At 39.9% G+C, this 12,048-nt stretch overlaps 1 protein-coding gene across 11 annotated transcripts in view; it reads left to right on the forward strand.

Moving 5' to 3' along the window:
- Positions 1 to 12,048, forward strand: part of COBLL1 (cordon-bleu WH2 repeat protein like 1) — a 193,415-nt gene that overhangs the window by 151,599 nt on the left and 29,768 nt on the right. For all 11 annotated transcript variants that reach the window (XM_066278961.1, XM_066278957.1, XM_066278953.1 and 8 more), the window contains 2 exons: positions 10,303 to 10,456; positions 10,883 to 10,957. In XM_066278961.1, the coding sequence (XP_066135058.1) occupies positions 10,303 to 10,456; positions 10,883 to 10,957 (229 nt within the window). The remainder of the gene's footprint in view (positions 1 to 10,302; positions 10,457 to 10,882; positions 10,958 to 12,048) is intronic.

Raw genomic sequence — 12,048 nt, forward strand, 5'->3', positions numbered from 1 at the left:
CTAACAATGGTTTTTATTTCTGCCTTAGAGGTCCCCTAAATAATTTTATTTTCAGTGCTCCCCAAGTGTAAAAAGGTTGGAAACTACTGCCCTAAAGTACAATAGCAAAATGAATCACTGACAGTATTCTACCTCAACTCAAGACTAGAACACAAAGGTCAGCACAAGTGCTTTGGGCATCACTAAAAAGAGAGTAGAGAGGTAGCAGATGCTATCATTGACTAAAGATGAATTTAAGACTGGGTGATTTTGAGAGAAATCTAGTGGCAAGCACAGTCACTCAGTATCCTCTGAAGGAACCCAATTTTAGTGAACCCCACATGTACAAATTACAAGGGGTGCTGGTATTTAGACACGTAGAAGTGAATCCAGCTCTAATCTTATTGCCACCTCTAATAAGAATTTATTTTGGCAGATTGATAGGAATACCCTTAAAAATGGCATAATAGCCTGACCAGGCGGTGGCACAGTGGATGGAGTGTCGGACTAGAATGCAGAAGGACCCAGGTTTGAGACCCCGAGGTTGCCAGCTTGAGTGTGGGCTCATCTGGTTTGAGCAAAGCTCACCAGCTTGGACCCAAGGTCGCTGGCTCAAGCAAGAGGTCACTTGGTCTGCTGAAGGCCCACAGTCAAGGCACATATGAGAAGGCAATCAATGAACAACTAAGGTGTCGCAATGAAGAACTGATGATTGATGCTTCTCGTCTCTCTCCATTCCTGTCTTTCTGTCCCTATCTATCCCTCTCTCTGACTCTTTCTCTGTCTCTGTAAAAACAGGGGGAAAAAAATGGCATATTAGGTGAATGCTTATACAGTATAAATTTAAGAGCTCTGGCCCTGTTCCTTCTTTCCGTAATTATAAATTGTACCTGAAATGTCACCCCTATTTCTTTATACCCCTTCATTTTCATATGATATGATTTTTCTTCATCTAAGTTGAGCTGCACAGGCTAAGACTCTCAGTGTTATCCCTGAAAAATACTAAAACAGGTTTATATAGAGAATAAACAGTGGAAAATATGTAAATTCTAGTTGTGAGGGCAGCTGGAAGGAAGTATACTCAAAGGGGAAAAGAGTATAGAACAAGGATAAATTTTCCTGGCCTCACAAAAAGATAGCATTTTATTTAAAAAATAATGATAAACCAAGGAAGAAACTGGAATGTATGCTTTCACCCAATACAAGCCAAACTGTGTATGCATGCATCTGTGTTATAAACAGGTATGCTCCAATTTACAGGGTTTTACCCCCTTTTTTCCTCATCAACATATGCATTGTTTGGACCTCATATCGTGCTAATTTTATGATAAAATTAATTATAAAATGATTTAATTTAAAAAATTGCTTTCACAGCTTTACCTATTTTGAAAATTTAAAACAATACATCATACTTGTATACTACACTGACTATGTTATAAAAATTATATGTTTTAAAGTTTTGTCTAAGTTGTAAAATTATGGTAGAAAGCATTCTTCCACAAGGGTTAAGAGTTACAACTTGACCTTCAGTTACATAAAAATTTAGTCACTGGGGTATAATTCATAGTAAATTAGGACATAGGTAAGGTCAGCGGTAAGATATTTAGTAATTATTTCATAGCGTTTATTGAGAATGTCCAGGTTGGAGAAAGATAAGAGTCAGTTCCTTAAGAAGATAAAGAGCCCTGGCCGGTTGGCTCAGCGGTAGAGCGTCGGCCTGGCGCGCGGGGAACCCGGGTTCGATTCCCGGCCAGGGCACACAGGAGAAGCGCCCATTTGCTTCTCCACCCCCACCCCCTCCTTCCTCTCTGTCTCTCTCTTCCCCTCCCTCAGCCAAGGCTCCATTGGAGCAAAGATGGATGGCCCGGGCGCTGGGGATGGCTCCTTGGCCTCTGCCCCAGGCACTAGAGTGGCTCTGGTCTCGGCAGAGCGACGCCCCGGAGGGGCAGAGCATTGGCCCCTGGTGGGCAGAGCATTGCCCCTGGTGGGCGTGCCGGGTGAATCCCTGTCGGGCGCATGCGGGAGTCTGTCTGACTGTCTCTCCCCGTTTCCAGCTTCAGAAAAATACAAAAAAAAAAAAGAAGATAAAGAGGTATCTCTGAATTTGAAGACAATTTTAAAGGAATGCTTCGGTTCTTTCCTTTACTCCCACCCCTTCCCACATGTGGACATCATATCACAAACAGAAATAAAAACCCCAGAACTTCTAATAGAAACATTAACATAATTGTTTGAAGTTGGCCGCTGTATTTCCACCCTTTTATTCATTTCTTTTTTTTTTAATTTTTCTATTTGTATTCTTTCAATTAACTCTTATATTCAGTATATATTTATTTAAATAACCCACTTATCTTATAACTCAACTATGATTAATAAGTGATCTAATAACTAGTACAGAGCTAGTACTCAGTAAATCTGTTGACTGCCATTCAATTCTATTTTCTTCAGTAAAATTAAGTTCCATTTTGAACCAATGAATTCTGATCTGGGTGTGAATTCTCAGGGATTAACTAGCTGGCATGGTTTTCAACTTGACCTTGCCACTTTCGCTAGTTTGTTCCTTTTCTCTGTGCAGTATTTTCCTTTTCACAGATCATAAAATTTAGTGGTATACATTCCTGTTAGAGGTGCAGTTTTCTCTAGTGGCAAGCAGCTTTAGTGATTCTAACTAAAGTAAATGACTGAGTATCTAATTATTAACCAAAGTGTTTTTCCCCTAGAGGCTGACACCTCTCTGTTTTCTTGGTTTGTAAACCCTTTGGACTTAAAATAATTTAATCTCAACTTCTTGTTTTTTTTTTTTGTTTTTTTGTTTTGTTTTGTTTTCATTTTTCCGAAGCTGGAAACAGGGAGGCAGTCAGACAGACTCCCGCATGTGCCCAACCGGGATCCACCCGGCACGCCCACCAGGGGGCGATGCCCTGCCCCTCTTTGGCATTGCTCTGTTGCGTCCAGAGCCATTCTAGTGCCTGAGGCAGAGGCCACAGAGCCATCTCCATCGCCCGGGCCATCTTTGCTCCAATGGAGCCTTGCTGCGGGAGGGGAAGAAAGAGACAGAGAGGAAGGAGAGGGGGAGGGGTGGAGAAGCAAATGAGCACCTCTCCTGTGTGCCCTGGCCGGGAATCGAACCCGGGACTCCTGCACGCTGGGCTGACGCTCTTCTGCTTAGCCAACCGGCCAGGGCCTCAACTTCTTGTTTTTAACATTTCAGTTTTCAGCAGTTCATTCACTTTAGTTCACATTATGAAATATTTCAAATTTATATAATATAATATACATCCATGTACCCATCACTAAAATTTACACAATTGGCATTAAATATTTAGGTTTTATTAAATTTCTTTTATGATGAAGCTGCCTGAGGTGACTTTAAAGGTAGAGTTTTTACACAAGTGAATTACACAAAATGCTTATGTAATAAACTAATCACAAGTTCCTCAGTGTTGGGGGCTGCAGAGTTTTAAGTTTTATTATAACTGAGACTAACTCTAATAGGACTCCCACCATTGTTGTCACTGAAGAAAAAGTACAGTTTTAGAATAAATACCTTCTTTATCCATACTTTTTATGCTATATCTTTATCATATACTTTACAATAGACAAATTATGTGCAATCATATTAGCTAATATAGATTTAGGGGTCATGTACTGTGCTAGGCACTGTGCTAAGTTTTTATGCATTATCTCACTGAAGCTTCCCAGCCCCTTTGAGGTATCAGTACTCTAACTTTTTCCACTTTATAGATGAGGAAGCTGATGGTTGCAGAGATAATGAATGCCCTGGTTCCTGGTTCAAGCCCTGGCATTGTTTCCAAAGCTCATTTGTTTGGTAATCATTACACTGGGCTCCCTTCCACCTTGCAAACCCTCTGAAGCCACTTTCTAGTTAGACAAGCACACACTCAAAATTACTGCGCATCTCAACACTGACTTATGTCGAGGGGACTATTGGGAGACTATTAGGAGAATTCTCCTGAAGTACATAGAAAAAACTTAAGAGTTTAAGAATGCTTCTGGTTAGACATCGGTGGCCTTCCTTGCCTTTTCACTCTCGCTCACTCTCTTTTTTTTTTTAACATTTGGGACCTCATGATGTGTTTATTGAAATAACAGTGGTAGTTTAGCAAATCTGCTTCTAGCAGTAGTTACTATTGGGTCAGGAGTCTCTACCATATTGTGTGCTAGATAAGTGTATTCTACTCATATCCCTCAGCACGCACAAGTTTTTGGCTACAATATATTTAGAAACTTTTAGATCTTCTATCTTAGATTCTCTTTCTTTTTCTGCAGGTTTTTACCCAAGAAAGAGATGTTTGCAGTAGACCTTTCTCAAGGCCTGGGGATTCCTCTACTTTGGTCTTAATAGTGATATTTTGAGTTAACACAGAATAACTCCAAGTTTGATTTTTTTTATTACCTTAAATTTCCTTGGCTGCTCTTTAGCTGATTGAAATACTTTTCTAAACATCTCTATCTTTTTCTTTCCTTAATGGAGAGTGAGAGACAGACATGAAGGGAGAGAGATGAGAAACATCAACTTGTACTTGTGGCACTTTTTAATTGTTCATTGATTACTTCTCATATGTGCCTTGATTGGGAGGAACAAACCAAGCCAGTGACCCCTTGCTCAAGCCAGCAACCATGGGATCATGTCTATGATTCCATACTCAAGCCAGCAACCCCATGCTCAAGCTTGACGTGCCTGTGACCTCCGGGTTTCGAGCCTGAGACCTCAGCGTCTCAGGTTAATGCTCTGTCCACTGCACCACTGCCTGGTCAGGTTCTTAATAGTCTCTTTAAACAAACAAACAAACAAATGCTTTCTTCTCTGTCTTAAGGGACAATAAGAAATATATATTAAGCTATTTCCTTGAATGCTAACACTGATATCAAAACTGATATTCCAGCCCTGGCCAGTTGGCTCAGCAGTAGAGCGTCAGCCTGGCATGTGGAAGTCCTGGATTTGATTCCTGTACAGGGCATGCAGGAGAAGTGCCCATCTGCTTCTCCACCCTTCCCCCACTCCTTCCTCTCTATCTCTCTCTTCCCCTCCTGCAGCCAAAGGTCCATTGGAGCAAAGTTGGCCCTGTCGCTGATGATGGCTTCATGACCTCCACCTCGGGCACTAGAATGGCTCAGGCCATGGTGGACCAAGGCCCTAGATGGGCAGAGCATTGCCCCCTGGTGGGCATGCTGGGTGGATTCCGGTTGGGCACATGCAGGAGTATGTCTGACTGCCTCCTCAATTCTAACTTTGAAAAAATACAAACAAAACAAAAAACCCACTGATATTCCTCTCATTAATTAAACTGTTGCTGATTATCTAAATTCACCACTCTCATTCCTTGAAAACTTGCATTTGGCCCATCTTACATCAATTGTTAAATTTATATTTTTGTCACAAGCTTAATAAGTTTTATCTATTAATTACAACATGGAATTTAGTTATGACAGGTCATATAGTTTACCTGCCATCACTCAAATAATCATGTTCTCTTCCCCTAATGTCTTTATTCTTAGTCTCCTTGATCCATTTACAGCTCTAGAAATACACATCCATTTACTTTCATGATACACAACATGATAAGGGTGATAAATCTTACAGAATAAGTTATAAAACATGAGCTCCACCAAAATGTTCAGGGCTTCACTCTTATAAATGCTTTTGAAGTTTTTTAGTGTTTGTTAAACAGAAATGTGTTGGGGGTTTTTTTTGACAGATTTTAAATTCTTTACCCATAGAAATATAAATATCCTATACAAAAAATTAACTTATTTTAAAACCTCTAGAGTGATAACTGAAATATATGAGTGTACTTTTATTCTGTCTCTGAGTTATGATAGGTTCACATAAATTTGTGAGTCTTTGTATATGATGTGTCTTTTTTATTATTTCTATGCTGTCTGCTTTATTATATTATAACCAAAATTTGAGAGCTCTAATTCCCAAACAGATACTGTTATCTGAGAAATTTATATTGTAACTGCTTTTATCAGGTAGTAGGAAAAACCAATAAATCACAATGATTGGGAATCTGACCTAAAGGGGAAAACAGATTTTTATGATAGACCTCATGAAAGCCATCAGTCAAAACATGGAAAATTAAGTTTTCAGCATAGAACTAGGAAGAAAATCAAATTCTTCCATTGCTTTCTGCATTCAGCAATTACTTATTGATCACCTACTGTGTTCTTACTGATAAACTACTTCTGTGATAGGAAGGAGGCATGATTTAATAGGGTTTTACGTAAGGAAATGCATCAAGAAAGAAAATGACATGTACTGCTTTTGATGTTTATATCAATGAAGTGCCACATTGTTTCAAGAGTATTTTTGGTCTTTTGTCTAGTGACTGCTAAATTTATTACTTTTATAAATATCAAACGAAAGTTTCAGAACACAGTTATTGTATACATAAGTAAGAAGGTTTTTATTTAAACTTTATATTCTACTCGAAGTGATGTTTAAATACTGCCCATCCATCACTACATTTCTTTCTCAGCTAATGTATTCTCAAGGGTCCTTTTCTCTATTATTTTAAAAGCCCCAGTAGCAATTGAGGGTCCACCCCATGCCCACTGCGGGTGGAGGTGACCCTCAGAGTTAATCAGAATTAGCTTTAGTGACTCTCAATCAAAATTCAGGTTTGGGTGGCAGGCTTTAACCCTTTTCTAGTTTTATTGTAGAGAGGTCTGAAGAGTTCTGAGACAGGACCAAAATAATGAGGGGAGAGGAGGTTGGTGGGGTACAGCTTTGTACCAGCTGGTGTGGAGGAAGTTTAATGGTTACACTCCAAGTAAGGTTGGCCGGAGCCACTTGTCCTGCCTTCTCTGTTAAGAGGAGTTAACCTTACTAAGAGTAAGGTTCCATCAAGTGCCTGCTGCTGGTACTAACTCTACTTTTGTTCTTGTGAGATGACCTAACACAGCTGGCAGTGATGACAACTAACTCACATTTTCCTCTTTGGGATCAGGCTTCCTTTTTTTTCTCTGGCAGAAATATTACAAAATTACAACATAAAGTAATTTGCTATATTTTTCTTGGTGTGTAGCAAGGCATAAAGACTGAAAAAAAAAATTATGAACTAGTTTGCTTCCCTTAGGATACTTGCATGTTCTCATAAGTATTGGAATGATGCAAACTTTAGGTACTCTCCCAGTCCAAGTTTATCATGTCCTTTTTTTGAAGAAGGTGGTATACCCTTCATTATGTCCTTTATTCAACAAATATTTATTGAGAAATTTTTGTGAGCCAGACATTGTTACAGAGCTATATAGCAGTGAGCAAAGTAGGATAAAAAAAATTACTGCCTTTGTAGTCAACCCTAGTGAAAGCAAATAATAAACAAGGTAAATAAGCCAATTGTATGATATATTTACCAAGTATTTAGAGAACTATTAAACGCTGAAGATTGAGCTGGGAAGAGGGTCAGGAAATAGTAGATATCAAATAGGAACTCATTGAGAAGGTGGCAGTTGAGAAATGGCCTGAATACAATGAGAGAGTAAGACATTAAGTTATTAGAAGAGCATTCCAGGCACAGACAACAGCAATTGCAACCAGCCTGAAGCAGGAACACTCCTGGCATGTTGGAGAAGCTACATGCAAGCCAGTGTGGCTGGAGTATAGTGAGACCCTACATACCAGGAGTGCAGGTGGTCAGAGAGAGCTGGGCACCAGGCTGTCAACTGCCTTAGAAGCCGTTAAGAGGTCTCTGGCTATTCTCTGCCAATTAGGAAACCATTAGCAAGTTTTGAATAAAGTGACCTAATCGAGGTAACATTTTTTTTTAATTTTTTTTAATTGTATTTATTTTTAATGGGGTGACATCAGTAAATCAAGATACATATATTCAAAGATAATATGTCCAGGTTATCTTAAAGTTCAATTATGTTGCATACCCATCACCCAAAGTCAGATTGTCCTGTCACCCTCTATCTAGTTCTCTTTGTGCCCCTCCCCCTCCCCCTTCCCTCTCCCTCTCCCCCTCCCCCCTCCCCCCATAACCACCACACTCTTATCAAATGGATCAAAGATCTAAACATAAGACCTGAAACAATAAAGTACATAGAAGAAGACATAGGTACCAAACTCATGGACCTGGGCTTTAAAGAGCATTTTATGAATTTGACTCCACAGGCAAGAGAAGTGAAAGCAAAAATTAATGAATGGGACTACACCAGACTAAGAAGTTTTTGTTCAGCAAGAGAAATTGATAACAAGATAAACAGACAGCCAACTAATTGGGAAATGATATTTTTAAACACCTGCTCAGATAAGGGCCTAATATCCAAAATATACAAAGAACTCATAAAACTCAACGACAAACAAACAAACAATCCAATAAAAAAATGGGAAGAGGATATGAACAGACACTTCTCCCAGGAAGAAATACAAATGGCCAACAGATATATGAAAAGATGCTCATTTTCTTTAGTTATTAGAGAAATGCAAATCAAAACTGCAATGAGATACCACCTCACACCTGTTAGACTAGCTATTATTAACAAGACAGGTAGTAGCAAATGTTGGAGAGGTTGTGGAGAAAAAGGAACCCTCATCCACTGTTGGTGGGAATGTAAAGTAGTACAACCATTATGAGGTAACATTTTAACAGGATCCTTTTGCTGCTCTGTTGAGAAAGAACTGTAAGGAAGCAATGTGGAAGCAGAGTGCAATTAGCAAGTTCTCGGTGACAATTTGGACTATGTGGTAGCATTGAGCTGGATGAGCTGATAGGCTGATACTAATGTGAAGTGTGAGAGAGAGGAGAGGATGGTGACTCCAAAGTCATAAATGAAAGAATGACTTGTGCTTTATTGAAACAGAGAAAACTATGAGAATAGAATTAGTTTTGACAGAAGAAGGAAAAGAAGAGGGTTATCAGGATCTCAGTTTTCTTTCTTTTTTTGTGTGACAGAGACAGAGAGAGGGACAGATAGGGTCAGACAGACAGGAAGGGAGAGAGATGAGAAGCATCAATTCTTTGTTGAGGCTCCTTAGTCTCCTTAGTTGTTCATTGATTGCTTTCTTATATGTGCCTTGACTAGGGGATGGGGGGCTGCCGCAGAGCCAGTGATCCCTTGGTCAAGCCAACGACCTTTGGGCTCAAACAAGTCATCATGAGGTCATGTCTATGATTCCATGCTCAAGCCAGGGACCCCACGCTCAAGCTGGTGAGCCTGTGCTGAAGCCGGATGAGCCCGCACTCAAGCCAGCAACCTCAGGGTTTTATACCTGGGTCCTCCATGTCCCAGTTTGAAGCTCTGTCCACTGCACCACCGCCTGGTCAGGCAGGCTCTCATTTTTAGACCTGCCAAGTTTGAAATGCTCTTAGACATTAACTGGAGATCAGATAGAGGCCCTGGATGGAGACCTAAGTTTGGAATTCACTGACATATATAAATATATAACATGTAAAACTGAGGGGACCAAGGGGATTACCAAGAGAGTGAGCATAGAGACTAAAGCGAATGTGCATGTCCAAGAGCTGGGATGAAAAGTAACCAACAAAGAAAACAGCTGGGGTTCTGTGAGAGTGAGGAATGTGGTTGCCAGGAAGTTAAAAAAAAAAAAAAAGATTCCAAAAGAGTAGGCAGCTCTGTTTAATGCTGCTAACAGGTCAGATAAAGTAGTTTTAACAAGTACCCCTGATTTAGTTGTAGTGGGGGTCCTTGATGGCTTTTAAAGAAATAGTTTCAATGGATCAGAGGTTTGGGTAATCTGATTGGAAGGGTTCACGCAGGAGATGAGAAATTGGAGATAAAAACTATAAATAACTCTTTCAAGCAGTTTTGTTGTAAAGAGAAAGAGCAAGGTGACATGGTTATGGGCCAGGTGATGTGGTTCTGGCCAGCCTGATGAGGCAGGATTGTCATAGGGCTTGCTGACAGCCAAGTGCTATGAGTGTGGGCATTCATTAGCTGTGCAAAGGGTCAGTAACCTCCAGTGACACAGAGATTTTTGAAATGTTTGTCATTGATATATTAGTGCTAAAAAGCCAGCTCTCTTAATGTACAAATATTCTTCCCTTTTTACCTCTTATTTTGTCTAATATTTTTACTAGTTTTTTTTTTTGAAAGTCAGTTTTTTAACTGTATTGCTTAGATTTCTTGAGAAGGACCATATTTTATTTTTCTTTACATATCCATCTCGTAGCCCAGCTCCTGGCACATGGAAGACTCTACAAATGTTTTTTTTAAATGAATGACCATTATGTTCCGTATTGCCATATAATGTGTTTGAGGTAAAGTTAGTGTCTTCCTAAAGTTTGCTAGTAATTTCTAAGTAGAGATTTTGTTTGGTCATTTTGTTTTCCATAGAGTTCCTATGGAGCAGATGTAGTGAGGACGGGCTCTCTGAAGCTCAGTGGCACATCCAGTGGGAATTCATCTTTGAAAAGGACAAAGCGAAAGGCACCTTCCCCACCCTCCAAAATACCCCTGCATCAAAGTGGTGAAAATAGTCACGTGACTGGTAATGTTCTTTTTCCCATTACTATCACATTTGTATCACATTTTTTTAGTATAGACATTAGGAATGATATAGGTTACAAATCATGTCTTTGTATTAACAATAATACTTAAACTTAGGATTTTAGTTAAATTTTAATAGCAATCCCTAATAATCTCACTTAATTACCTTTTAAAAATCTGCAACATGACAAAATGAAAAAGTTATGCAGCTCCATTAGCCTAATATGAATCTGTGCTAATTTGTAAATCTGTTCAGAAAGATCCAGCCATTTCAGGACTGGCTACATGTGGAAATGGAAATCTAAATAGATCAGTAAAATGGCTATCTCTTTCTGAATTACAAAAAAAAAAATAAACTAAGCTGCTACGGAATTGTTTCTTTTGTGAATACGACCTGTTTCTAAGTCGTGCTGTTTCTGTGTTCTAGCCCCGCAGTCAGCACCCGTAGTTCTTACCTACAGCGTTTCCGGAGCCAGCTCTCCAGAGGGGCTGGCAAGCCCAGGTATGTACCACACCTTTGCTCCTTATCATGTGATTATGGGAAGAGATCTTTCCTGACTGTTGAGGTAATGAATCAAGTTATAATGCTATGTTTATGAAAGGGATCCAGATGCTTTGGCTCCGTTTTCCAAATTTTATATTATGAAGTTGAAAAAATTTTCCCCTAGGTTTTAGAGTATGAAATGGGCACAAATCAAAATTTTTGTTCTGGTACCTTGAGTACTTTCCTGACCAGATCTCCTGTTTTCTCCTGTGTAATATCAGGTCATCAGTTATTAATATCCTTCCCAAGAGTAATGACACATGTTGGTGTGTGTTCATAAGAAAGTTACATGGAAGTGTAAAGCACCATTCCTCATGCAACTGTCCCTGGTATGAATTTAACATACAAAGGGTTCTAATCTAATAATAAAAATTTGTTATTATGAAATATTTTCTATTATATGTTTGGAGTCTCTCTCCCTAAATGAAATTCCAGTAAGAATAAAGTAATTTTATCTAATACTGTTTGCCAGTATTTTTTTTTCTTTTTTATTTTTTTTTGTATTTTTTCTGAAGCTGGAAACGGGGAGAGACAGTCAGACAGACTCCCGCATGCGCCCGACTGGGATCCACCTGGCGCTCTGCCCACCAGGGGGCGATGCTCTGCCCCTCCGGGGCGTCGCTCTGCGTGACCAGAGCCACTCTAGCGCCTGGGGCAGAGGCCAAGGAGCCATCCCCAGCGCCCGGGCCATCTTTGCTCCAATGGAGCCTTGGCTGCGGGAGGGGAAGAGAGAGACAGAGAGGAAGGGGGGGGGCGGGGGTGGAGAAGCAAATGGGCGCTTCTCCTATGTGCCCTGGCCGGGAATCGAACCCGGGCCCCCCGCACGCCAGGCCAACGCTCTACCGCTTAGCCAACCGGCCAGGGCCTTTGCCAGTATTTTTAATAGCTAATAGCTACTTGTTAGTAGCTATATTATGAGTATGATAACATTTCTTAATCCTTAGACTTAAAGTTAGATATATAAAAATGAATGACAAGCTAATGATGTCTAATTAAAAATAGACTAGTATTATGCCAGTAATTTAGCATGGGGATAATTTGATAGATAT

This window comes from Saccopteryx bilineata, chromosome 5, assembly GCF_036850765.1.
Source record: "Saccopteryx bilineata isolate mSacBil1 chromosome 5, mSacBil1_pri_phased_curated, whole genome shotgun sequence".
In the NCBI taxonomy this organism is placed as follows: domain Eukaryota; kingdom Metazoa; phylum Chordata; class Mammalia; order Chiroptera; family Emballonuridae; genus Saccopteryx; species Saccopteryx bilineata.